Source organism: Dicentrarchus labrax, unplaced genomic scaffold, assembly GCF_905237075.1.
Source record: "Dicentrarchus labrax unplaced genomic scaffold, dlabrax2021, whole genome shotgun sequence".
NCBI lineage: Eukaryota > Metazoa > Chordata > Actinopteri > Moronidae > Dicentrarchus > Dicentrarchus labrax.
In genome coordinates, this window is record NW_026136706.1 from 20,472,822 (window position 1) to 20,499,320 (window position 26,499).

General features: G+C 40.4%; 6 protein-coding genes across 25 annotated transcripts in view; 4 read left to right on the forward strand and 2 right to left on the reverse strand.

Moving 5' to 3' along the window:
* Positions 1-1,465, forward strand: part of mycbp2 (MYC binding protein 2) — a 62,425-nt gene extending 60,960 nt beyond the window's left edge. For all 19 annotated transcript variants that reach the window (XM_051404596.1, XM_051404599.1, XM_051404604.1 and 16 more), the window contains one exon: positions 127-1,465. In XM_051404596.1, coding sequence (XP_051260556.1) covers positions 127-242 — 116 coding nt within the window. In that variant the 3' untranslated portion in view covers positions 243-1,465. The remainder of the gene's footprint in view (positions 1-126) is intronic.
* An 898-nt stretch (positions 1,466-2,363) lies between these two features.
* On the forward strand, positions 2,364-10,460 carry fbxl3a (F-box and leucine-rich repeat protein 3a). The gene is made up of 5 exons (XM_051403116.1): positions 2,364-2,632; positions 3,532-3,913; positions 4,055-4,177; positions 5,915-6,086; positions 6,588-10,460. Exons 2-5 carry the CDS (start codon positions 3,533-3,535, stop codon positions 7,226-7,228), a joined length of 1,317 nt encoding a protein of 438 aa, XP_051259076.1. The 5' UTR covers positions 2,364-2,632; position 3,532; the 3' UTR covers positions 7,229-10,460.
* On the reverse strand, positions 10,459-14,374 carry cln5 (CLN5 intracellular trafficking protein). Its single transcript, XM_051403117.1, has 4 exons — positions 14,166-14,374; positions 13,219-13,393; positions 12,283-12,508; positions 10,459-11,734 (listed from the first exon to the last, which is right to left on the reverse strand). The coding sequence occupies exons 1-4, from the start codon at positions 14,270-14,272 to the stop codon at positions 11,247-11,249; spliced, it is 996 nt and encodes a 331-aa protein (XP_051259077.1). The 5' UTR covers positions 14,273-14,374; the 3' UTR covers positions 10,459-11,246.
* Positions 14,375-15,146: 772 nt separating this feature from the next.
* zgc:162944 (uncharacterized protein LOC569993 homolog) lies at positions 15,147-17,737 on the forward strand. Of its 2 annotated transcripts, none has more exons than XM_051403118.1 (4): positions 15,147-15,384; positions 16,350-16,521; positions 16,650-16,848; positions 17,236-17,737. In XM_051403118.1, exons 1-4 carry the CDS (start codon positions 15,190-15,192, stop codon positions 17,429-17,431), a joined length of 762 nt encoding a protein of 253 aa, XP_051259078.1. In that variant the 5' UTR covers positions 15,147-15,189; the 3' UTR covers positions 17,432-17,737. The 2 variants fall into 2 exon arrangements, with proteins under 2 accessions (XP_051259078.1, XP_051259079.1); XM_051403119.1 differs by having other exon boundaries at positions 15,162-15,280.
* Positions 17,728-20,856, reverse strand: acod1 (aconitate decarboxylase 1). The gene is made up of 5 exons (XM_051403115.1): positions 20,704-20,856; positions 20,328-20,489; positions 19,801-19,890; positions 19,502-19,701; positions 17,728-18,835 (listed from the first exon to the last, which is right to left on the reverse strand). The coding sequence occupies exons 1-5, from the start codon at positions 20,713-20,715 to the stop codon at positions 17,875-17,877; spliced, it is 1,425 nt and encodes a 474-aa protein (XP_051259075.1). The 5' UTR covers positions 20,716-20,856; the 3' UTR covers positions 17,728-17,874.
* Positions 20,857-24,509: 3,653 nt separating this feature from the next.
* Positions 24,510-26,191, forward strand: kctd12.1 (potassium channel tetramerisation domain containing 12.1). Its single transcript, XM_051404744.1, has one exon. It carries the CDS (start codon positions 24,708-24,710, stop codon positions 25,572-25,574), a length of 867 nt encoding a protein of 288 aa, XP_051260704.1. The 5' UTR covers positions 24,510-24,707; the 3' UTR covers positions 25,575-26,191.
* The last annotated feature ends 308 nt before the right edge of the window (positions 26,192-26,499 follow it).

Consider the following 26,499-nt stretch of genomic DNA (forward strand, 5'->3'; position numbering starts at 1 on the left):
GATTCTAATGACTACACTCTTCCGGAAAATGTTAAATTATTCATGGTGCATATGACAGTAAATACCAGACAGAAATAACTATAGGAATAAATAAGTGAGGTGTTATCTTTGTCCTTTCTGTCACAGGGCCCAAAGGCAAGCAACTGGAGGGTACTGAGTGCCCTTTGCATGTGGTTCACCCACCAACAGGGGAGGAGTTTGCCCTGGGCTGTGGGGTGTGCAGAAATGCCCACACATTCTAAACAACAAGACTTTTACTGAAAACCAGTTTGTCTACTGTGATTTTCTGGCTGCTGCTGAAGCTCAGCCGTGAAACTCGGCTCTTGCATTGACAAGTCTCCTGGACACTGGACCGGGTTTCTGCTCTACGCCAAGAGTCCTCAGGTCTGCTCTTCTACCAACATCAGTATCCAGGCTCTGCTACAAAACGAGCTGTGGCTCTTTTGGATTCAGAGTAATCTGAATGAAAAAAAGAACAATAGAATTTTAAAAAAGAAGAAAAAAAAGAAAATAACTTGTGACGTGTTTGCATGCGGCCGTTGTATTCCCTCGGCTTCTATAGACGTTGCACACCTCCTGATCACTGAAGTGTAACAGATTAAACATTGAATATCAAATAAATTTGCTTAAAGGCAACTGTGGATCAGCTTGGGTTTAAAAAAAAAAAAGGAACAGGCCGTATTTCCAGCTTCCTAACTATAAATTTAAAATATTGTTGTATGTAAACTTTTTTTCGTAATCTTGTACAGTATTCTCCACTGTCAAGTGCATCATTGGTTGACGGACAAAAAAAGTTGAGTGGGTGGATAAGACTGTTAAGAATATTATGTTTGGGAGGAAAATAGTGTACGATTTATCTAATCTTGTATATAATGATACTATTCAAAATAGCTGTATTCCGAAGTTGCTACTCTTCACTTCAGTTTTGTTTGATATTCTGGGTTATGTTTTGAGCCAGAACTTTTAATGAAGTGCAATACTGGGTGTGCCTCCTATTTTGCAGCTGTTTAACCTATGGAATGTATGTCAATAAAGCCACTGTACATTTTTATACAGTAGACAGTCGTAATTCCCCCTCTTCTAAATGTCAGATCTCTTCTGTTGTCTGGAAATGAGAAGGAGGAGCCTGGCGCCTGCAGTGAATGAAGGTGGATGTAAATCCTATTTGCAACTCTGTCAAAATATGTACCAAATCCTACAGTAATACAAAAAGAAACAAAAAACCTCGTAGTGGGACTGATTACAGCTGAATGAATTGAGGGGCCAGTCTTCACACCAAATAAAATTGTGCACCTGTAATGCTTTTCCCTAGTAGGAGGCAGGGGGATTGGGGGTCAGGAACAGAGTGTGGAAAAAAAGCAGCTGCTGTTATATAAAAAAGCTTAATACTTGTGAATCTGCTCTGTAATATCTGTGGTGGATGGAGTTGAATGGTAATAAACCAGGTTCTCTGTTTCGCAAAGTTTACATGTGTCATTTCTAATGAGTGGTGACATTTCCATTAAATCACCTACTGTAACTGCTGGCCTCTGCTTTGTTTATAATGAAGACATGATGATGCCAAATACAGCTAAAGACTGCAATGATCCATGATACACATCAATTCTGTAAATACCAAAATTAAAAGGTTGAAGCTCTTGTCCATCTCAGCAGAGACTAGGAAAATACATAGATGTATTACTCTGCCATTTATTTCCTGGTGCCAAACTGCAAAACTAATGCAGTCCGGTGTTATTGAATGGCCAAATACATCTTATTGTTGGTCAACATTACCTGTGTAAGAGCTACACTACACACCAGGCTGTAGTGTATATGTCCAGTGGATTCAAAATGTATGATTTTTGCTGTTTATCCTTACCATTGTCACACTCAAAATATGTGCAAAACAAAATGTTTTACCACAAACAAACCCAGGAATCTAATTTTATTAACTCTAGATTTAATGCTCTATTTACAAAGAGCATGAACAATTTTGTAAAATTTACCAAATCTGAGACTTTTAGCAGTAATTTATCCTTGTAGAAGAGAATATTGGTGCATTCATTAACAGATAACCAAGTTGTTATTACAAAAAATGATATGTGTAAATCCTCAAAAAGATGAAAAATCAGTAACAGGATATGTATTTGTGATCATGTTGAAGTGAGTCTCTTTCACTTTAGGTTTACGATTTTTTTAGTTCATTTATTTTTTCCTATTATATAACATTTATATAATATAATATTTCGAAAAAATAAGACAAGATATGTGTGTGTCGTTTCTGACTATCGGGTGAGTCATCACTCAAACAAAGACGATCTTTACCAACAGCCATTTCGCATTGCATTTCCCATGGTGCACCGCTGCTGTCACAACAACACTTCGCCATTTCATGTTAAGGGGGGGGGGGGGGCGTAATTCCCGCGAAAGAATTGGGTCAACTGAGCGGAGGTGCCAAGCTCCGGTCGTTTCTTCATTGAAAACGTCTCTTACCTCTTCCCCATCGTCCAACGGCTCGGTTATTGATCTCCGATGCGTGTTATTCGGTTGGTGCGAATGAGCTTTTCCAGCGCGGGCCCGGGCTGAAGCGTCACATCAGTTGTCGGTATATTCCTGCTAACAGCTAGTCGGCTAGCTGAGTGTAAACAACAAGGTAGGACGGGTGGTCGAGCTTCCGAGCTGGGTTGTAGTTAAACTAACAGATATCTCAGTATTGAATGAGCTGCGGGTCTTTCTGTAAATTAAGTAAATTTAATAGTAACTACGTGGTGGGTTGGGTCTCATTTGGAGGCAGGTTTCTAGCACTGGGTAGCCAGCGTTAAATACTATTTACTCTTCACGTAACGTAAGACTTAGCTAACTGAGCTAACGGTGAAGTTACCTGACGCTGTCACTGCGTTAGTTAACGTAGCCAGTCGTGTAAGTCATTTATAGTTCAGAATCAGAAATACTTTAATAATCCCAGGGGGGAAATCCTTTCACTTAATTTAACTCGAACTTTGTTGCAGCGAGGCAAGTTGCACAATCAGCCATTTAATAATGAATTAAATGATTTGTCCTGCGTGTAAAATCAATATATTGACGGTTACCTGCTTAAGCATGGCCTCCGTTTGATATAGCTTAACTTCATGTCCTCTAACATGTTTCACCTGAAAGGAAAATCTTACTGTGTAATTTAACGACTATGATTTTACTGAGAGAATAGAAAACTATTAAAACAGTTTACAGCTCTTATTTTGTTCATCCCTTCTTCTTTCCTTTAAACTGGATATATGCTGAACCAAAAGAGAGAAACACAAGAAAAACAAAACAAAATAGTGTCATACACCTGATACAGCAATATATTCAATTAAGAAAGTGCAGCAAGGGTACACGTACACCTTTTTATACATTCAAATGTAAATGTGATCGCACATATATGAAATATCACAGACAGGGATCTGCTTTCACATAAGTTAAGAGTTCAAATGAATGGACTTGTTAATCAATATAAGTTTATATCCATGTTTTACCATGCTCGACTATAAAAGGCTTATTATCTCCATTTCTCAGGATGAAGCGGATGAAAGGAGGAGAGGAGGACAGCAACAGCTCCCCCAGTAACAGCCCATCAGAGGCGTGCAAGAAGGTGCGGAAGCAGACGGGCGAGGAGTCAGAGGCAGTGGTGGCCAGTGGGTCACTAGACAGTGACTGGGCACGACTGCCTCAGGAACTCCTGCTGCACATCTTCCAGTACCTTCCACTGCTGGATCGGGCTTATGCCTCTCAGGTGTGCCGCCGGTGGAACCAGGCTTTCCACATGCCCGAGCTGTGGAGATGCTTTGAATTTGAGCTTAACCAGCCAGCCAGCTCTTACCTGAAAGCCACACATCCAGACCTCATCAAACAGATCATAAAGAGGCACTCCAACCACCTGCAGTATGTCAGCTTCAAGGTAAGGGTGGAAAAGCTGTTGTGTCTGTGTGAAAATAATAATATGCATCCTGACTCTGGGATTAAGTGTTTACAATTTGCAAGCAAAAATTGAGCTTTTATGTTTTTGAAATGGCATTCAGTCTTTGTTTGTACTTGCCAGGTGGACAGTAGTACGGAGTCGGCAGAGGCAGCATGTGACATTCTTTCACAGTTGGTGAATTGCTCACTGAAGACCTTGGGGCTCATCTCTACAGCCAGGCCCAGTTTCATGGAGGTTCCAAAGGTATAATTAACATCATCACTAGGGGTCTGCACCTTTATAGTATCCTGTTCTTCAGATTTACAAGATAACTCAAAGGAATTTAACTTAAAGCTTCAGCTGAGCATGTTGATAATTGGTTAACAGCATAGTTTTTGTATTCTCTCTCTCTTATCTGATGATGGGGCCGAGGACAACGATGAAATTACTACCATGGCCTCTGAAGATCACAGGATGTTGTTATTAAGTTTTGTTTGGTCTCTCTTGGTGTACTCTGAGAGTAAGATCTATTTTATTGTCTACCATTTGGATGCGAAAGGCTGAAACTTGTCTTTGCATGTGCAGAAATCATCATTGAAACTTTCACACACGGTTCATGTTCAGTATTCGTGTCCCCACATTCTCCATATGCTGGTTTTGAAGAGTCTTTTTAAGGAACAGAAATCTGTCACTGCAGACACGAGACAGTGAAAGTGTTGCGCCTGCCTTTTCTCACTCATCCTTATTTTTTCTGTTCAGTTACTAAATTTTGTTGAGTGATTGTTGGCCTATTAAGGATGTACTCTTTTCGATTGAAGGGGTTGCAGGGGTCATGGGATTCAGCCAAATCATCATTTGGCATAATCAGTTTTCCTGAGCTCTTTATCCTTATGGCTACAAAGCTGTGACTTCTATCAACATACTTGACTCACGCAGCTGTTTCTCAAAGTCTGCAGTTTTAAAAGCCTGTGTCTCTATTGCTTTGCCTCTTTAAATCCATATAACAATTAAAGAGGAGGAGACTCTGTATGTATTGAAACAATTTAAGATTCCAACACTCAACTAAATATCAAGTTCAACTTTATGGTCACATGTATTTGACATACAATGAAACTATTGTGTGCTGGCTCACTCTGCCTTAAACACAAGGTCACACACTACAAACATACATAGACCATGTACACAATGAGTTTGTTACATTATATGCACAATATACAGTACATGGTAACACAACAATGTGAGGAGCATATGGGTGCGTCAATGGTTCAGCAACCTGACTGCCTGTGGAAAGAAACATGATAGCTACAGCAGATGTTTTTGTGTTGTCCACCCAGTAGCACTAGTTTTAGCTAGGTGTACCTAACAAACCAGCAATTAAGTTGAGGTTAACATTCGATTTATCACGTTGTCCAGTGAAAAGCCTGTTGGCTTGTTTGTTAGCTTTTGTTAAACACAAAAATGTCGTAGTGGGTAGCCAGACAAAGGTCTGTTGGCAGTTATTTAGTAGGCAGCCAATGTTTGAGGAACCCATTGCCCATTCACTGCAGAGAGTGCTACAGCAGGTGCACCCACGCAATGGATACAACCCATTGTAGCACTCCAGTCTTACTTTGTTTAACTTGTTGGCCACATCCAAGGATTAGAAATGTCTCTAACCTAACACGAGCAGTAAATTACAGATCTGGACAGGCTCGGTTGGGACATTTTTCCCCCCTATTGCAGTAAATTAACTTGGAAAGTTAGTTTCTTGTTGATAATTATATTTTGAATTCTGTCAGTCACTTGGTTTTACTAAAATCCATGTTACTTATCTGTGTGTATTTCTGTGGCATTTATAGAGCCAAAAAATATTTTATAATGTGGAGTATATATGTGCCAACATCATTCCATATATGAATTATTCAAATATGGCCACCAAAAGCTAAGACCTGCTATCTTGGTAGCCCCTGCTGTCAGACTCTGACCACATTGTAATTCACTGTGCCATCTTTGTCCTTCCAGTCTCATTTCATCTCAGCTCTGACTGTGGTGTTTGTCAACTCCAAATCATTGTCTTCGCTGAAGATTGACGACACGCCAGTGGATGATCCTTCTCTGAAGGTGCTGGTGGCCAACAACAGTGACACCCTGAAACTGCTGAAGATGAGCAGCTGCCCACACGTCTCCCCAGCAGGTACAGTGGGCGCAAAGACTCCTGTAGCTGTTTCAGTGCTTACGATGAGAGGGAGCAGCCATGTAATGTTTTTGCTGTTTGTTTTCTGTGTTTTGTTGTTTGTTTTGGTGTGGTTGTCTGATAATCACGCCTGTGTTGCGCTTTCAGTCAAATGTTTTGATTTCCTCTTTCGAGTCACAAGGCTGTGTTCTCCAGCCAGTGGCTTATTTAGAGCCTGTAATTATCTTGTCTGCCCTCATGCAGCGTTGTCATTTTCTGCCAGACATGGTATACTGTGAATGAATTATGACATTATGTGGTTATCCTGTTTCTCCTTCTTGCATACAATTTCTTGTTAATTGTTAGCTATGATAATGGCTGCTGATTCAACTGCAACTCGTCTGGCAAATATAGCAGACCTTTTTATTACTAAGGAGCTTTTCAGGAGTTTGTTGTTCTTTTTAAACAATTCTGGATTTCACTATGGTTTGGATTTTTAAAACAATCTGTCCGTATTTGCAGGGATCCTGTGTGTGGCAGACCAGTGTCACGGGCTGAGAGAGCTTGCACTTAACTACCACCTCTTGAGTGATGAACTCCTGCTGGCCCTCTCCTCGGAGAAACACGTCCACCTGGAACACTTGAGGATCGATGTTGTGAGTGAGAACCCCGGCCAGCACTTCCACACCATCAAGAAGAGCAGCTGGGACGCCATGGTGCGACACTCACCCAAATTCAACCTGGTGATGTACTTCTTCCTCTATGAGGACGAGTTTGGCCCTTTCTTTAACGAGGAAATCCCCGTCACTCACCTCTACTTTGGTCGCTCAGTCAGTAAGGAGGTCTTGGGCCGTGTTGGCCTCCACTGCCCTCGTCTTGTGGAGCTTGTGGTGTGCGCCAACGGCCTGCGTCCTCTGGATGAGGAGCTGATCCGCATCGCAAAGCACTGCACTCAGCTGTCAGCCATTGGTTTGGGCGAGTGCGAGGTGTCCTGCAGCGCATTTGTGGAGTTCGTCAAGATGTGTGGCCGGAGGCTTTCACAGTTGTCTATCATGGAGGAGGTGCTGATTCCAGATCACAAATACTCCCTGGATGAGATCCACTGGGAGGTTTCAAAGCACCTGGGCCGGGTCTGGTTCCCAGACATGATGCCGACCTGGTAAAGTGAAGCCAAAGAGGCACACAGAGTTCATTCAGTACGTCAAGTTTGTGGTGTGGAACATTCATGGCCTCCATGTTTGCATTGAAAAGCCTTTAAATGCTCCGCTGTAGTGGATTGTTTGGTGCCAACATGAAGAGCATAAAGTTGCTGAACTCCTGTGTGGAGTGCAGGGTAGGGACGTCATGTGGAACCTGACTGCTACACCATGTTATCACATCATGCGAACACCACAGAAATCTCTGCCTGTTAGCTTCAAAATGGACTGTGGAATCCTGCTTTTCTAATTCAGGAGACAGAACTGGCCACGCCGGCTTCTTCACATAGTAAACAATCAGCACACAGACCAGTGCAGGTGGAAATATTTGACTAAACAATGTTTTTATAACTGCAAATTGAGTTATATGGACATTGTCGCCTGTTATGATAATCTATGTTATGACAGGTGTGTGTGTGCGCGCATGGGCGGGTGCATGCACGTACGTATGCAAATGAGTGTGTGTGTGTGTGTGTGTGTGTGTGTGTGTGTGTGTGTGTGTGTGTGTGTGTGTGTGTGTGTGTGTGTGTGTGTGTGTGTGTGTGTGTGTGTGTGTGTGTGTGTGTTTTGAATGTTTTGAGTAATTTGGGATGATAGGTGCACAATTGCATGTTGTTACACTACCACTTGGCCTCCTTAAATCCTGTCTGAGATAGTAGCTCTGTCCTCTGTAACAAAATATGGCATTGTAGGTTTCCAAATAGCTGCAATGTTATTTGTATATAGTATGTGACAGAAGGCGGGGAGGGGTTGGGTCCTGCATCTAATTTTAAACTAATTTAAACATAAAGAGCAGCAGTAGTGTTGACGACATATTGCTTTTCCTCCTCGCCCGAGCTCAGTCGTGCATCAAAGAAAGAAATCATGATTGTTTAAATTGTTGAGGTTGGCCAGGAGAGAAACAGAAATGTGTATATAGGTCTCTATCTTTGTGATGTGAAGGTGTACAGTGTTAATGTCAGAGTTTTATTTTCCTGCATCACACAATCAATTGGCTTGATAAATTAATTTCTCCATTTCGTATAAAGAAGGTTTCTGTACAGTCATAGATTTCGTAAGCACCTTAGATGAATACCAAATGCTAGTCACGACACACAAAGTCCCTCTGCCCTAATGAACAAAAGGAAATAAACTCCAATTTTTGTTAGTTGGACCCAGATTCTAATAGTGATTTACACTGTACTGGGGCTCTGTTGAATCAGATACCAAAGACAGTATATTAAAGAAATAAAGCCAATAAAAAAAAAAAACAGTAATAATTCTATGTAAATATATATATATATATATATATATATATATATATTTGGAGGTAGATATTGGTGAGTCTCCAACATTCGTGATCAGATTGCTTCGTAATAATTCTGTAGACTAGTCCCTGCGGCTATAAGCTTACAATGCATGCTGGGAATGCAGAACTAACCCTTTGTGTCTCTCAGGTGCATTAAATCTTATTCCCCAAAATAGGTTTCATTTGTATCTTCTGCTATTTGCCTGTTCAAGCTCTAAACCCATTGTGAATATCTGCCCTCCTATTAGCCCACGTTTGCTCTGTATCGTGCCGCCACACCGCAGATACAGGAGAGGAAGCAATATTCATCTTGTCATTACAAACAAGGTCTTTGCAGATCCAGAACACCAAAAAAGTCGATAAGAGATTTGACAAGTCAGATGAGTGAAACAAACTTTTTTCCTTTAAGAAGGAAGTCAAATGCATCTGTATATAAAACGCTGTGTGTTTGATTATTATGAATAGAAATGTAATTATTTCTTTATTTCGCCCTCTGTCGGGGTTTGAAGTTTCCTTAACCAACAGCTCGTGTCTTTTATAAAACCAGAGTGCGAGTTATCCTTTACTAGATGGGTCTTTTTCATACCGTAGTCACTAGAAAAGATAAGCTGTGTAATTTATTGATATGGATACTGCTTTTGTAATGAATTTGTGTTTTTCAGTTATACAAAAGAAGCAATCATTATAACCAGCAAGCAGACCAGCAGCAAGATAACGGTTTATTTGGTTTTGACACTTCCACCTCTGTCACTATGGTTTTGTTGCACGCTGGTTGTCCAGAGGTTTTGAGTAGTTTGAATCCAAAACTAAACAAGGCAACACCTAAAGTTACATTGCAGTTGGTGAATCAACCACTGTTCTGCAGACGAATGCCATCCTTTTTTTTGTCTTAAACTGTGTGAAAGATGATCCGTTTTCCCCTAGTTTTACTACACCTGCTTGAATTTAAGGAAAGGAAAGTTTCGTTGATTCAGATGGCTTTATGACATTTTTTTTTTTTTTAAAAGGATCATGTAAAAGTTAATTTAACATCAAGACGGTTCACTGGAATCAAATATTCAATTAAATTTTATTTGTATATGTAAAAATGTACAGATATGGGTCAAAGGTCAACCAAAATTCCAATCAAACCTTTTGAGTTGTGGCAGTATATGCCATTAAAAGCTACATAGTCGTATTTAATAAATCAGTCGACAAAATGTGTCTTTTCAATTATTATTAAAAACGTTTGGACAACACTGCGTGACAGTAAGAGCTGTAGTTTTAGATTTCAGACTTTCACCTTTCAGATTCCTTTTATTCATGTCGTCTTAGACATTTCATGTAGCCAAACGGTGATGAAGACTAAAACTGACTTATTGCAGGAAGTGCAACCGCTTATTATTATCATTATTATTATTATTATTATTATTATTATTATTATTGTTGTTGGATTGAGCTAACATAGTCTATTGAATGGTCTCTTATCACTGAGGTAGATATCTGTGCTGATTGTCTGCTCATGTACCTTAGCATCTCAGTGGTACAGTAACATATCTCCTGATCATTTTTCATCATTTGTGCAGTGCATTAAACGGTGGCAGTGACAGCAGCTCTAAAGTGAAGGTTGTGTCTCAATACTCTACTGGTTTTAACCATTTTCTTGTTGTCTTTATTGGCTTTTATTGGGAAATTCAGCTGGATGAGTTAAAACATGTTTCACTTAAACACAGCTATTTTAACCTAATGTGTTTAGAGAGTCCTCCGGTGAGTTCTGTTTGGAGTAAACTGGTGTTGACAATACTGTCCTTTAGTTTTGCTTCTGTATGGCAAATGCTTCGTCTACTTTGCTTTACTGGTCACCTGTCTTGAAATTAAAATGATTGTTTTAGACATGTGATCTTATACTGGTAATAAACATTTGTGAATGTACTCTTCGCATCTGTCATTTTATTCATTCCCAAACACAGCAGACACTTAGTGAGAAATTAGTTACGTGAAAACAGCTATGCACAAGTAGACTCACTAATAAAACTATACGTATTATAGTACAGAAATCTATGTACTACTTTTTTAAATTGAATTAAAGTGGATAGTTCACACCAAGTTATTAGGCTGGTTGGAAAAACACAGATTTATGTAAAAAAAAAACCGATGTGTAAAACGATTATTTGATGGACAGAATGGCCTAAATATCCCAGTACAGGTGAGGAATGTATTAACAATGAGCGTAGTGATTTGAAACACTGTTATTTTGCTCTCAGGCATACATATTTCCAAAGGCTTCAAATTTAAGGGGAGAAGAAGACTGCAAGCTAACAAACATGGTTATAAACAATACACAATTTAAAATAATTAAAAAAAAGCTTTGCAAATGTTTTATAAGGAAGGGAATGCTTTAAACACATTTGCCATGCCTCAAGGCTTGTTCAGTGCGAAACACTGAATATAAACAGAACTTTGTTTGCTTACAATGAAATCCCCACAAGGCACCTTTTAACACAGCAAACTCTTAAACTCTGCTTATGAAGAAAAAAATGCCAAACATTCACTGGTTTCAAATTCAAAAATGTGAACATTTGATTTTATAATATCTTTGGCTTTATTTAGGACAATCTTTTAATCAAAAACAAAGAAACAAAAGGCAGATACGGTATTAATGAAAATAACTATTATTTTGAACCCCTTGATTAAAATCACTGCAGTAAAAGTTTAATGTTAAGGCAAAGGCACCTCTTCATATGTAATCTGTAAATAAGGAGGCTTCATTGGCAGATGCCAGTACTCAAAGTTGTAGTAAAGGTAGAAGCTCTTGTCCAACACAACCTTTTTATAAGCCTCCAACAGACTGATGGCAAAGTCTATAAACGACTGGTGTGGCCTGAACGTGTGGTAAAATTTACGGATGTCCACTGCCAGATTCTTCAGAGCAGGCTGTCCAAATATGGCGCTGTCGTTGCCGAGGTAGGTGGGCTCGCCGCTGTACAGGTAGATCTTGGTGTAATTGGTCTGAGTTCTGCTGGATAGCTTGGCTCCCAGCTCAGTCAGTTTCCTGTATGTGCGGTGGACAAACTGAGAGCAGTCGTAAGACTCAAACCACACTGTGGCGTTGGGGCTGGGGTCAGAGCGAACTGTCCACGTCTCGTAGTAGATCCCAGTCTCGTTGTCGTCCTGGACCCACTGGGCCATGTCATTGAACTGGTTCCCTGGAAGTCGATAAAAATAGTCATGGTCACAGAGCAGCATTTTCAAAGTCGAATGATTAGTTTATCCATCACTTTTCTACATCTAATCAGTTTGTCTCTGGCTCAAGGGGAGTGTTGTTCCTAGAATGCACTGGGAGAAAGGCATGGAAGACACCATGGACAGGTAACCTCCTGAACTGCACTGAGGAAGGAAACCAGTAACCCCTGACGCAAGTGAAACTTAGTCAAACCCACAACCTTCTTGCTATGAGACCACGTAGCTATTGTGCCTCCAACAAGTTGACTCAAAGCAAACAGTAGCACAATGAAAGAACATGTCCCCAAGTGCAACAGCGTGGCACCTGAATAGACTACAGGGAATAGTTGGTTTTGGTCAATTCATGGGATTAGTTGCCAAAAATAAACCTGTATGCAAGAGTATCACCAGCCTTGTATTTCAATGATGTTAAAACGTCAGAGCATAAGTTTTAAAACAAATCCACTCATACTGTATTTACATTTTCTGTTGGCCTCTATGACCAAACATACAAGATTAAGTTAAGTCTTACCTGTGATTTCTCCTATTTTCTCCAAGGTGCCGTTTTGTGACCAGTGTAAGTCGTCGATGCCTTCAAAGAAGCAGGCAGCTCCCTGGTTGCACCAGAAAGGTGCGGGCGCCTCTGGCCTGAGGTGGGGGAAGGTGCAGTTACCCAGCTGAAACAGTTCGTACCACTCCATGGTGTAGTTGGCCCCCGTATCTGAACTGCTGAACCCAATGGCATCATGCATGATATGCTGTGAACCAAACAGAGACATTAAAATGGCTCTCTGTGTGTGGAGATGGGGGGGGTGTACAGCTGTGTTTCTATGAATAAAGTCAGAAGTTGCACTTCCAGTTTAACAGCCCCACTATATTTAATCACCCGTCTGTGTCAGACATGTGATTTACCATCCACAGCAACACAGTGGTATCTTCATCTCAGTTTCAGAGAATAATTATCAACAACACAGAGAATATCTGTGCTACTGATGGATACTTTATCCCCCTGGAAACCACATTTAGTCTGAAATATTTTACCCAATTATTTTTCACTGACAAAATCTATATTTTATTAGTTATATTAACTACAATGAACACAGGATGAATTACTTTGTTTTTTATGTCTTTTTTAACTAATTTTTAATTTTAACTAGAAACCACAATTGTTTCAATATTAGAGTTTAAATAACAGAAACAACCAATTTAATCAAAATGGACAAACAAAACAATCTTTGAGACTAAAAAGTAAAAGATAAATTCTTTTTATAATTTACTTTAATTAATTTTTGAACTACAACACACACAGCCAATTTAATTTAGACTTTATCAGTTGACAGAAAGATTGTAACGGCATTACCAGGTTGTTTCATGAGTCTCTGGAAACCTAAACCCTGATCTCAATCTGATGTAGAAAGAAATATCTGCAACATGTTTTATTTGATAACCAGAGGATTCATGTACTTACAAATTTCCCCAGCAAATCTCCATACTTGAACTCCCACACAGGTGTCTGCAGTCGATAAACTGAGACGACATCGCTGTCTCTCATGTAGGGAATCCGTCCGTCTCGGTCTCCAGTGGGACAGAAGGGGTAGAGAGCTTCACAGTAAGAGTCCACAGCAGGACGACGATCAAACCGTCTGTTGATGGCACGAGGAATGCAGACAGAGTTTAGGCCTCAACAAATGCTGTTCTGTGACATGGTTAGGCAGCATTAAGTCACTGGGGTCCCTGTAGCTCATATGATCCATTGCAGCTCCAGCATAATGGGTTTTATTCTAAATAAGACTAAGAAACATTTCTCTAAATATGACACTGATCACACACCCACACAGTTTAGACATTCTTTATGTTTTGTCTTGTTTTATACATAGGTCTTTAAGTTAAAAATACATCACTTACGTACTTCTCTAAAATGATGTCCTTTTTTATTCACTAAATAAATTAGTAAATGTTTATGATAGTGTCAGGAGATTTCTGCTGTTCAATAAAGCCTGCACTTTATCCATCAATCATTGCTGTCAATTACATTCAAATACAAACAATACTTACAGCACTGCTTGCACTTACATTAGTACTGTTGCGCAACAAAAATATGATTTCTCATATGCTCATACAGCAAGATGCTGCAGAGTCCAAATATTCCAGAGTCATGTGAACGCACCAGCCACAACTTGTTGTTATGGATGTTACTTTAATCCGTGAATGTGACAGATTGAGTTTGAAACTCACACATTGTGGTAGGTATAACATCTACACGAACAATAAATCATAACAGCTGTTTTTAAGACTCAGTCAATCTGGAGTTAGGGTACATTTCTCCTCCAGTTTAAACTTTCTCCTGCAGACAGACCCTCTATGTGATAGCTGTCACATGACTCCACGCTACCGAGCAGAGGAAGGTGTTCGTACCTGTAGGGAACGGGCCACTGCTGCTGTCCGTTGTTCCTGAGCTGTGTGTGAACAACGTGGAGAAACAGGAGCAGGTTTAAACACACAACAGCCTCCGTGTGAGACATGTTAAAGCCCCTCCGAAAAACCGACAGAAACAACGGACGTTAGGGAGTTTGCCTTCCCATGATCCTCACCCTCTGAACTGACTTCCTCATTACTGGTCACGTGGTTTTGTTGAGCTACGAAAGCACATGACACGAGTTATGTGTGTCAAAGTAACAAAGTGTGGAGATGAGTTTAGAAGTAAATAAATCAAATGAATACTTGTGGAAATATGTTGAAAAGGATATATGTGAATAAACGCGAATATAAAGAAATTGATAAATACAGAAAAATATAATGGTCTTTTTTTTCTCCCAAAATTTGTATTTAATTTAATTTATCAGGCTCCTTTTACCGGTATTTATTTATTTATTTATTTATTTATTTATTTATAAGGCATTGAAAACAAATATTTCTTAATTAATAAGAAATTGTTTTTACTGTTTCATGTTTTATATAAGAATTTTATTCAGTGAAAGATTATTGGTTATTTATTTAAGTATTATTTATTTATTTCATTACTCAGTGTATTTACTTTAATTCATTATAATTTTAATCTGCAATCATGAAATGTAAAGTTATTTAATTAATCACATAAATATAAATCTTAGTTACAAACAGTTTTCAATGGTTTAAATTCATTTGCTAATTATTCTACAGATTACGGATCCAAAAAAGATCAATAATAGCTGAAAATAATAAATACTGTAATAATCTACACCTACAATTTTTGTTTTTTACAAATGATGTGCTTTGAGTAAATTACATTTAAGTTCAGAGTGAAATAAAAAATAACTAATATTTATAAACAGCCGCCGGCCTGTGGGGAAGCAGCAGTGCTCAGGTTTAACCACCAGGTGGCGCTAAAGCACCGAGAAGCATCTTCAGCGTCGGTGATCAGCAGGAGAAGAAGTCTGCGTCCTCTCGCTGACAGTCCGCCATGCTCACCCTGCTGCACCACTGTGGTCGCAACATACTGACGTTCAGGACGCTGCAGACGGTCAACAAAAGTTACTACACAACTCAGATGGGTAAGCGCGTGGCCGTGGTGCTCGCGGGCTGCGGGGTTTATGACGGCAGTGAGATCCACGAGGCCTCCGCTGTTCTGGTCCACCTGAGCAGAGGAGGTGCAAGTGTAAGTTTGTATGCAACTGCAGATACTGACTGCATGTTGTAAGTGGGTGTGTGTGTGTGTGTGTGTGTGTGTGTGTGTGTGTGTGTGTGTGTGTGTGTGTGTGTGTGTGTGTGTGTGTGTGTGTGTGTGTGTGTGTGTGTGTGTGTGTGGTAGTTTCCAGTGTGGGCCGCCTGATACTCTTAACTGTGTTGATCCTTCAGAGCTAATTTATAAGTGACAGGATGTTCACTCCTTCTCTGCTGAAGTGTTACCTACATCAGCATCCTTTTCTTCAACATATCCTTGCTGACAAGAAATATTTTATTTTTTTATTATTTAACGACAAATACTATTTATTTAGTTTTTTTGTTTTTAAGATTGCTATATTCAAAGAAGTTTATTCCAACAAATTAAGGCAATATGAGGATTCAACAATCAGATTATTAAACCATAAAGTTTTAGTAGGAAATCTTCTCTGTGTTACTCAGCACAGCAACATGAATGAAACACTTCCAGGAAAACATAAAAAAGGAATTTATTTATTAATTTATCTAAAAAGACTGCAAAATACCCACTTGAGTCGACTAACAGAGACTGTTTAATTCTCATATTATCTTTTGCATTTCCAAAAAATACATTCAGTCCCAGATTCGCTCTAACGGGCAACCTGACTGAGTGTCACACGCAGTGTTTTCTTTAAGTGTTGTAAAATGCATAATGACAATGATTTTAAGTTATTAAGTTATCTTCCCCAATAAGAGGATTGGCTGTTTTTTCAGTTTTATATAATTTATAAATTGCATATTTTTATTAATTTGCTAACATCATGTTGGATTTCAGGAATTCGTGGTGGGTATTTTTACAATGTATTCAAATGTTACAGATCAACAGTTAAAGCTAATCATTAGTTGATGTCCTCATGGTATCTATTCTGGCTATTTTTGGAAATGAAATGAGAGTCCTCACGTTTGCTTTATCCACTGCAGGTAAACATGTTTGCCCCCAACATTGACCAGATGCATGTGGTGAATCACCTGAAAGGCGAACCATCGGAGGAGAAGAGAAACGTGTTGGTGGAGAGTGCGAGGCTGGCCCGTGGAAACATCCAGGACCTGTCTAAACTCAGTGTCAAAGACCATGACGCTATTATATTCCCAGGTTTGGTCACAACAGCATGATAGCCTGCGCCCTTTCCAAAAGGATCTCATCTGGTTGTGTTGTTACACGATTTGAGAGTGTAAAAAATAATTGTATAGGTATATGTTTTCATATTCTTTGTCTTTTAGGTGGTTTTGGTGCAGCGAAGAACCTCTGTACGTGGGCAGTGCAGGGGAAGGACTGCTCTGTTAATGACGAGGTCAAGGCGGTGCTGCAGGCGTTCCACGGCGAGAGTAAACCCATCGGCCTCTGCTGCATCTCACCTGTTCTGGCTGCCAAGGTGTTTCCTGGATGTGAGGTCACCGTTGGCATCGAGAAGGATGACAAGTGAGTCTAACTTGCCCGAGCAACATGGATATGTCTCAAAGGGGAACTTCACTAATTTTATGTCAGAGTCTATTTACAGGTTATGGGGGAGTACTTCTGCAAATGTGGAAAACAGTTATGTAAGACCTTTTGTGGCTCCAGAGAAAGCTGTGTGAAATTGGATAAATTGCCTGAGCATCAGTTGGGCTAAAGACTACAAGTTTGCAAATGGAGTTAAAATCTGGAGGTGTGGAGTTTGAGAGAAGTGAGCTGACCTCTGTAGCCGCTCCTCATCTCTGCTTGAGAAGAGCGGCTAGAGGCTACATTAGCTATTAGCGCAACAAACGCAAACAACACTCTAGTCTTTTAGCACAGTCACATCTAGATAAACATTGTGGTTTTTCCCAGGTACCCCGACACTACTGACACGGCAGCTGCCATCAACCAACTGGGCTGCAAACACATGAGTAAGAGTGTCAGCGAGAGTCACTTGGATGAGAAGAACAAGCTGGTCACCACCAGTGCCTTCATGTGCAACGCCCCGATCCACGAGATATTTGACGGAATCGGAACGATGGTGCAGGGCGTGCTGAAACTTGCTTGATTCAACCAATAATCAAAGGATGGTGGAAACCGGAAGAAAATGAGGGACTGCTGTATTAGTGAGCTCAACAGTAGCTGCCTGCTGAACAGAGATAGTTATAGACCCTACAGTATCCCCTTGATCAAAAGCACTTCAAGAGAATCATAATGTGTATTACATTACATACATTGTCTAATTTATGTAGCAAAAATCTCTGTTTGACTCAATCTTCATGAATTGTATTGTGACACAGTGGATCAGTCTGTTAGAAAATCAACAGCAAGTGTGGTCTTGTACAAAAAAAATGCAATAAAATGTAAAAGTTCACTTTCACTTTATTTCTGAAAAATATGAATATAAAATATTTACATTTTGATATTTCATTCTGTGCAAGTTCAAAATATTAAATGACTTCACACACATATAACCCCCTCGTTACATTGGCTTCATCAAACACTGAATAATCACAAATTCCTTGAGCTGTATAACTGCTCGTGTTGATTACTTGTCATCCTCAGATAAGAACCCAAAACTGAGCACTCTTTCACTCTCTCAATGTTTCCAATCACGTCAATCACGCCCTCCACTCCCTCTGTGCACAACACTGAAGAAGCATGAACACTGAACTTCTCCACCAGGTCCTCCTGACTCAGTGGTTTCCTCCAGTGGCCATAAAAGGTATCACATCTGGCCACATAACTCTTCCCCTGATAGGTTTGTAGCTCAACTTCACAGTACATCTTGTCAAAGCTGGGCTGGTTACCTTTAGGCGTCTCCACCTTGACTTTGGACAAGAGCTCCTTCAGAGCCTGCCGGTTAATCTGAGCCTCACTGAAAGAAGACACCGTCACTTTGTTATCCAGCAGGGCGGAGCAGGCGTTGAACTGAAATGAGTGCCTAGCTTGGTGCTCTGAGGCCGGTAAGGGGCAGTCAACGTACTTGGATGGAGGCACTCTGAGTGTGACGTGCCTGATCTGGCTGAGGTCAAAGTTCCCGGCTGTATCTTCAAGCTTTGCGCGGGCTGCCAGCGCTGCATCCACAACCCAATGCATCCCTAGATGAGCAGGGATGCGCTTGAAGGCCACATCCTGATCTTCCAGAATCCACTTAAAGTCACTAGATGTGGAATCTGCCATTGCTGAAGGACTGTAGTCCGTATAGTAAACCCCAAACCCACGGCCCAAATCCAGGATGTCTGGATTCCCCTCCAGACCCATCTTGGCCAGCTGAGCGGCCTCCAGGCCTCTCCGAGCAGCATTTCCTATATGGAGGGGTTTGGTTTGTGTGGCAGCATTGGCCAACGGAGCCCCAGCAGAGGAGGCTGCAATAGCCAGAGCATGACTGCACTGTGCAGGGGACAGACCCAGGAGCTTAGCAGAGGCTGCAGCACTCCCCATCACCCCAACAACACTGGGAGGGTGGAATCTGAGAGTGTTGGGAAAGGTTGGAGAACATTAACTTTCAATAACAAGTTGAGTGTGTATTTGTAGTTGCATTTTCTTTGTCTTATGTGATAATAAACTGAATGTATTTGGGTTTTAGACTGTTGGTAAGACAACCAGCATTTTGAGTATATCACCTTGGGCTTAACAGAAATTAAAATTTTTGTATTTTTTTGTGTGTTTCACTATTTTCTGTCATTTTATACACCAAATGATTCATCTGCTGATTGTTTTTTTGATTGGTCGATAATGAAAATAACCATTAGTTGGAGTTCTAGTTTTAATATTTTTGGTGATCAAATTTCTAATGGCACATTAGCACTTTCTACTGAAGAAACAGTCTGTATGAGAACTGTTGACTGTGAGGTGGAGAGATTATCAAGATGGGGAGAGAGATGTTGCCAGCTGACTTCTTTAAATATAATTTTTCAGTGCTGTGCCACAAACTAATATCCATTCACCAACTCCACTTCTAAAACCTCATGTGAAACTAAAACTTGCATGGCTAGACACCACTAGAGGTAGGTGTTGTACTCTTTGGGTGGATCAACCCTTGACCACTCACACATTTCCAGTGTACATTAACTTACAATTGAACAAAGAAATTGCACATTAACTCGGTCCAGTTTGTTAATTTTAAACATCTGACCTTTCAGGGATGTTGTAGGCCTCTTTGGAGAACCTCATGAGTCTGCCCTGCACCTCGATACCAACATTGAAGGCCAGCAGCAGGTCAAGACCGGATGTCTGGCTGGGCAGTGTCTCTGCCAGGGCCAGCAGGGCCGGTAGCACGGCTCCTGAGGGATGGGTAGCAGGATGCCAAGTGTCATCAAAATCCATAGAGTGAACCTGCAACAAAACAATGTGACAATACACATAATCAGGCTTCATACCACCAACATATTATGTTTTCTTTAAATTATGATGGATTTATTTGAGCAAGCTTACCGCGATGCCATTGACAAAAGCAGCGTAGTAAGGAGGAAGAGTTATGTCTGATTTACCCCAAACACTGCTCCTCTCCTCAGACATGAACAACTGCAATCAGAGAAATTAATACGAGGATAAGTGTGCAATTAATTATAGATAAATCTGAGCTTAGTTGTGAAGTTCGCTAATTTTCAACAAACAAAATTATGAATAAATAGCAGCATAAAAGGGATTATATCAACTAACTGGCTTATTGAGGAAGTAAAGGAGGCAGTCTAATCATGTAAACATCTTGCAGAAAAGGATATAAATCACAAACAGTGCACGGTAGTGGGTCAAACTAATCAATTGGTAGTATTTGTCAGGGATTAAATAATTTTGACAATCAGTAGTATTAGTATTTAAGTATGAGATGAACACAGAAAACCTCAGATGAAGCCAAATAAAAAGAGATTTGATGATGATCACAAGCTGACACCAATAAAAAGAGAGAGATACAGTGAACATACTGTACATAAAGGTATAGTAGACCTCCACTACTGTACCTGGCTGTACTTGAGAGCCTTGTTGAAGACAACTGTCCTGGTTCCTAACAGCCCAACACCTAGCGTGTCCAGCATCATCCTTTTGCTCCTCTTAATCACACCATCTGTCAGCTGCGTGGAGTTGAGGGCATGGATAGCAGCTCCAAAGCTCTCTGTAATACCCTGGAAAGGTGAAACACAGCCAGTCAGTCCAAAACTGTAAGATACAAACCTCCCCAGAGACAGTAGAGTGGTAAAGGATCTAACCTGGGAAATTAGTTAAAATATGCTGCATCTATTATTTTTTTAACCCAAAAGTACAAAAGGTGCCTAAACTGAATCTTGTGTAGTGAAATGCTGAAATAAAAATGTAAGTCTGAGAGAAAAACATCAATACCTTGCGAAGCATTGTTGCAACTAAACGACGTCTTCAAGTGACAAAACATCCAAGTGCTATTGCCTTTTATAGGTCCTTTCACTATCCGAAGGCTGGTCTTCCGAATTTCCAAAGTGGCTCAAACAACTATGATGAGAAGGTGGAACTTTCACAATGACTGGTCATCATCTTTGATTTTCTAGATTTGACCACTCTGGCTAATCTACTAAATCTCTTGCTTTTGCTTTGTTTTCTATGATCATCAACCATCCACCATCATATGATTGTTGTCTTTGAGACAGAAAAGTTATTTAAAAAGACCTGTATGTTATAATGGAAATACTAAGGAAGAATAAAAAAATTGAAAAAATCATCACAGTGAAGCCATGCCACTTTTTTGCTGGCTGTTTTTAATCCTGTGTGACTGTGAGAATATAATAACAGAAGTGGTAAAAGGGGTTCATGTTGGTTTGATTTGGCTTTCACAACCAGTTTCTTTCTGAGATGACAGACACTGGTCGGTGTGGGAAGTTCTGAACGGGGAAGTGACACAAACAACCTGCCTTCAAACAAGTGGGAAAATAATAATTTCAACCCAGCAAACTTTTAAAGATTGTTCCAGTACAGTACAAAATTCATATGAAGGAAGAATTAAAAATAAAAGGTATCACACTGAACCCATGCCACTTTTATGTGTTGCTGTGAGAATATAATGACAGAAGTGGTGAGAGGGCTTCATTTTGGTTTGATTTGGCTTTCACAACCAGTTTCTTTCTGAGATGACACTGGAAATTCAACTCTCTGCAATGGGAAGTTCTGAACAGGGAAATTATGTCTCAGCCAATCACTCATGACAAGCACATGACAAAAGTATGTCTGCCTTCAAACAACAGGGAAAATAATAATTCCAACCCTCAGCAGTGAGGTTAAAAATATATATGATGACTTTGTTGGTAAAACCACTGAGTTTGTTAACAGATAAAGGAGGATAAACCCTCTAACTCAGTGGTTACCAACCTTTTTTTCTCTGATGTATGCCCACATCCTGATCAGATGACAACTGACTGTTGATGGGCAGCTCAGCGGTTACTGTAAATAAAGGTCACCAATTTATAATCCGATATGGCCGTTTGTTTTCATTAACACAAACGTGGATATCAATTTTAATGAATGTTGAGTTGAGTAAACTGGTCAAACGTTACATGTTCCCTCCTGGCAAGGATGGAATGTAACTAAGTATATTTACTCAAGTATTGAGCTTAAGTACACATTTCACATAAATTGACTTTAATTAAGTATTTCCATTTTATACAACTTTATATTTCTACTAAACATGTCAGAAGCATATATTTACAGCTTTAGTTACTAGTTACTTCCATTACAATTTTTCATATCACCAAATCTGGTGATTTAGATTTTTTCTGTTCCTTTATGGGTTAAGAAAATTCTTCTACTTCTACTAAGTGTAACTAAACCCCTAAATTACCTATTAAAAAGCTGGAAAATGTGTTGTCTCCAAACTGAAAACTGCTCTCATGAACAGCTGACTCTTCCGATATTCTGATAAGACAGTGATGCTACAAACATATGATGATCTTATATAATATGATGCATTGATATAGTTTAAACCAAACAACAGTATATATAGTAGTTCAAATTAGCTTAACCTTAAACATCATAAGCAGTCAAATGCAACCTACACCTTAATGCACTAGTTATATTAATCTAAAAACATCATATATAATAGTAAAACACTACTAGGGACCATTTTACAGCACAATGAGTATTTTTACTTTTGATACTTTAAGTACATTTTGTTGATAATTGTGCATGTGTTTTTAGCCCCCCAAGGAACTTTCAATTTGTGTTGATTCTGGCGGCTCCTGTGGACAAAAGGGGTAGTGTTTCATTGATTTCAAGGGAAATCTGACCAAATCCAACTCGGCAGGCATTCGGAATAACCCTATATATATATATATATATATATATATATATATATATATATATATAAATCAACAACAACACAATGGTGTGCCTTATACAAAACACTACAGTCTTTAGTACTTTGTATACCTTCAAAATGTTCTCATACAGGCTTCTGTGAAAGATTCTTCCAGTACAGTGCATCTATATTCAATGAACACAAAAATAGAAAGAATTAAATAGAAATGGAAAAAACTGTATGCAAGTAGAATTACAGCACAGTAATCAATACAATATGTTACTGTAAACTCATGGGGAAAATAATTACAGTAAAATTACAGTGCATTGGTAAATAAAAATAGAATTGGAATGAGTTGTAAGAGATGGCATGGATGGTTTTTGGATCCTGTCTTCTGATCTGGCCACATCACAAGCAATGTCGTCCTTGGCAAGGCACCGAATGATCCCACCTCAGTGTCTCTGCCTGCCTTTGCCATTGCTTGCAGCGAGCATGTGGTTGGCGGTCATACACTTTCCGATGGCAAGCTGAAAAGAATTCCTCAATCAGATTGAGAAACTGAGAGTACAACTGTGTAGTTACAGTAAAGTAGTTGGTGAACCAGCCCCGGACCAGAGACTATAGTAACATTATCCCAGATAACAACAAACCTGGGCTGTTCTGATCCGTCCTGGTCCCCTTCTTGTCCTCATCCTCCTCCTGCTCCTCTCTCTCTCTTCCTCTTTCTCTCACTGTCTCTATGTTTTCAAAGTTCTCACAAAAGAGGGGAGCTTACCTCAGGTCTATTTGTAGTGCTAAGGCCCAGACTGATTGGTGCTCCATTGGTATGTATGTATATGTATAATGTCCTCTTGTGTGTGTGGGTGTTGCCAATTTTAGATGTGTTCTGCATTTTGAATAGAAATGTTTGCCAGTGAAAGCAAGAGATTTCCTTCTTGAACAAAGTATCTAAATGTCAAAAACAGTGTGTAGTGTTTAGCAAGAAGTGGGTTGCAGAAAGCAGAAAATGTGTTTGTACTTTTGGTGTCTTTGTTTAGGTTTAATGCTTTGGTCTGAGCATTCACTTTTAGTGAGCAAGTGATCGGTAAAAACTGTAAATGTCCTTTATGAACAGGGACAGAGATCAGTTAGTGATAACATGTTACAGAAAGCCAGTCCTCACAGTAAACCATTATATTTTTCTGGTGAGGGATGGAGTTAAGTGAAGGTTAACAAGTAAGGGTTGGTTGGTTGGTTGGTACAGGAAGTGGTTCTGGTTTATCTTATTCTTATTCAGGGAATAAATGTCATCTTCTTCTTGATAAAACCTGTTTGTTTGAGTGGTTGTTGCCTGTCAATGAATGAGTACCACCTTGAATTTTAAACCTTGAAAGTGAGCATTTTTGCCATTTTGTCAAAAATGTTGTTTTTCAGGTCAAGACTGTGTGTGTGCATGTGTTATATAGCTGCATTTCCATCAGAGTTGCAATGGGTGTCACTCTTTCCATATTTTTCAATCATTTCTTGATTTCTGGAATAAGTCAGATCAACTAATGCTCTCTGGTTTTGTGTGTTCCTATGGGATATGTGCAAAGCTCAATATAATTGATTTCATTAATTAAATAGTAATCAGAGGGTATGCTACATTTATATTTCTGCCAGACTGGGCCGGAAAAAACAAATGACACATAATCAACGTGGGTGCTTGCTTTAAGTGATGCTGGAGGAGCTTGGATTTGCTCCCCACCTCTCTCTCTCTCTCTCTCTCTCTCTCTCTCTCTCTCTCTCTATCTGTATGTATGTATGTGTGTGTGTGTGTGTGTGTGTGTGTGTGTGTGTGTGTGTGTGTGAGAGAGAGAGAGAGAGAGAGAGAGAGAGAGAGAGAGAGAGAGAGAGAGAGAGAGCTGCACAGTCTCTCACACACGCTTGACTATATTTTTGGCAAGACAGTCATGTTATAGTTAAATGTCAATTCAGCAGTCAACCTCCTCCTGTCACGCACGCGCACTCACGCACGTGGTAAGCCCAGACTTCATAAACAAGCCGCTGCCACTTAGTTGCTCTGTGTTCCCTCTGATCCCACATCAGTCCAGGCTCAGAGAAGATGGCACTGGCCGACACAGAGCGCGGAGTGTCCAACTGCGGCGACTCTGGCTCCCCGTTTGCAGAGATTATTGAGCTGAACGTCGGCGGGCAGGTTTATGTGACCAGACACAAAACTCTCATCGCCGTCCCAGACTCGCTGCTGTGGAACATGTTCTGTAAGAAGTCTCCCAAGGAGTTGGCGAGAGACAGCAAGGGGCGCTTCTTCTTGGACAGGGACGGGTTCTTGTTCCGCTACATCCTCGATTATCTCCGAGACCTGAACTTGGTCCTCCCGGACTACTTCCCCGAGAAAAGTCGACTGCAGAGGGAGGCTGACTTTTTCCAGCTGCGGGACCTTGCCAAACGCCTCAGCCCCCGGGTGAGTAAGGACAATTCAATCAGCGAGGAGATTAGCCAGAGTGACACGGAGGAAGGTGCGCAGCAGTGCGGCTCCTCCGGCGGCATGGAGACTTTACGCACCATGTCGGTCAGCGGGGCCATGCGCTCCCTGTCACTGGACTCCAGAAAGTCGGGCTACATCACGGTAGGATACCGCGGCTCGTACACCATTGGCAGAGACATCCAAACCGACGCCAAATTCAGAAGAGTGGCGCGCATCACGGTTTGCGGGAAGACGTCTCTGGCCAAAGAAGTGTTTGGGGACACGCTGAATGAGAGCAGAGACCCAGACAGACCACCTGAGAGATACACATCCCGGTACTACCTGAAGTATAATTTTCTAGAGCAGGCATTTGACAAGCTGACAGAGGCGGGCTTCCACATGGTGGCCTGCAGCTCCACAGGCACCTGCGCCTACACCAGCAATGATCCAAACGAGGACAAAATTTGGACAAGCTACACTGAATATGTCTTCTGTCGGGAATAACAAACAGTAAACATGCCGTGTTGATGTAAATAGACATTTCATAATCTAGAGGGGAATGTCTTTAAAAACAAGTATTGCATTTGCTGTGTTTAAGGGTAACGTTTGTCAAGGGCGAGTGACTGCAACCTATTGCTCCATTATTCTAAGAATAGTCACATAGCAGTATTAGCACTTCTGTGGTTAAACCGGAGACAAAATGCCCCTAAACAGATTATACACAAACGAGTTTTACACGTTGTCAGGAGATAATTAAAACATTTGGATGCCCAAAGTGAGGAGAGGATCATTTGAGGTGACACACCCACCCAAAGCCCTATTGCTGTGGAAAACAAAAACAAAATTCCACCATGTCCATCTCATAGAGCTGCATGTCAATGTTTCAGTCATATCTGACTCAGTGCTGTGTGAGTTGAGCGGGATCCAAGAACAGACAAGCAGCAATTAGTATTCAGTGTCATTGTAACTTCTAGGCTTGCTTGATCACGTTTGGCCAAGTTTTGTATAATCTAGTAGGTTGTTATATCACTGACATGATTGTAAGTGTATGTGCTTGCTTGGTAGAGTTGTATTTGTTAACCTGTTCAGATGAAATAAAAGCTTACACTCTGCTATTCTCAGCCCCTTGCCAGTCATCCTATCTTCTTCTTAACATCTGCACAAAGTGTACAGAAAGGACAAAATACTGGCATTCATCTGCCTCCAACCTTTTAAACTTTACTCAGTGGGGAATCAAAGAGTCAACCTCAAAGCGAGAGGCCTGACCCAGGAACCTCAGCCCCATCACGGCACAGGAGCTGCCAGCTCAACAAAATCTGTCACACTGTTTTAGAAGCTACACAGAACTGAAATGCGAGTGGCAGTAATGTGTTTACGTCTGACTTACAAAATCCTGACCGTGAACTTTCCTTGGCTCTGACTTCCTCTG

Bases quoted from the DNA above. Each gene is read 5' to 3' on its own strand.
- fbxl3a (XM_051403116.1), top strand. From the start codon at position 3,533: ATGAAGCGGATGAAAGGAGGAGAGGAGGACAGCAACAGCTCCCCCAGT. The intron at 3,914-4,054 runs GTAAGGGTGGAA...TGTACTTGCCAG, and splicing joins TGCAGTATGTCAGCTTCAAG to GTGGACAGTAGTACGGAGTC. The intron at 4,178-5,914 runs GTATAATTAACA...TTGTCCTTCCAG, and splicing joins GTTTCATGGAGGTTCCAAAG to TCTCATTTCATCTCAGCTCT.
- cln5 (XM_051403117.1), bottom strand. From the start codon at position 14,272: ATGTCTCACACGGAGGCTGTTGTGTGTTTAAACCTGCTCCTGTTTCTC. The intron at 13,394-14,165 runs GTACGAACACCT...TGCCATCAACAG, and splicing joins CAGTGGCCCGTTCCCTACAG to ACGGTTTGATCGTCGTCCTG. The intron at 11,735-12,282 runs GTAAGACTTAAC...ATCGACTTCCAG, and splicing joins GAAAATAGGAGAAATCACAG to GGAACCAGTTCAATGACATG.
- zgc:162944 (XM_051403118.1), top strand. From the start codon at position 15,190: ATGCTCACCCTGCTGCACCACTGTGGTCGCAACATACTGACGTTCAGG. The intron at 15,385-16,349 runs GTAAGTTTGTAT...TATCCACTGCAG, and splicing joins TGAGCAGAGGAGGTGCAAGT to GTAAACATGTTTGCCCCCAA. The intron at 16,849-17,235 runs GTGAGTCTAACT...GGTTTTTCCCAG, and splicing joins GGCATCGAGAAGGATGACAA to GTACCCCGACACTACTGACA.
- acod1 (XM_051403115.1), bottom strand. The intron at 19,702-19,800 runs GTAAGCTTGCTC...GTTTTGTTGCAG, and splicing joins CTTTTGTCAATGGCATCGCG to GTTCACTCTATGGATTTTGA. The intron at 18,836-19,501 runs GTCAGATGTTTA...CAACACTCTCAG, and splicing joins GCCTACAACATCCCTGAAAG to ATTCCACCCTCCCAGTGTTG.
- kctd12.1 (XM_051404744.1), top strand. From the start codon at position 24,708: ATGGCACTGGCCGACACAGAGCGCGGAGTGTCCAACTGCGGCGACTCT.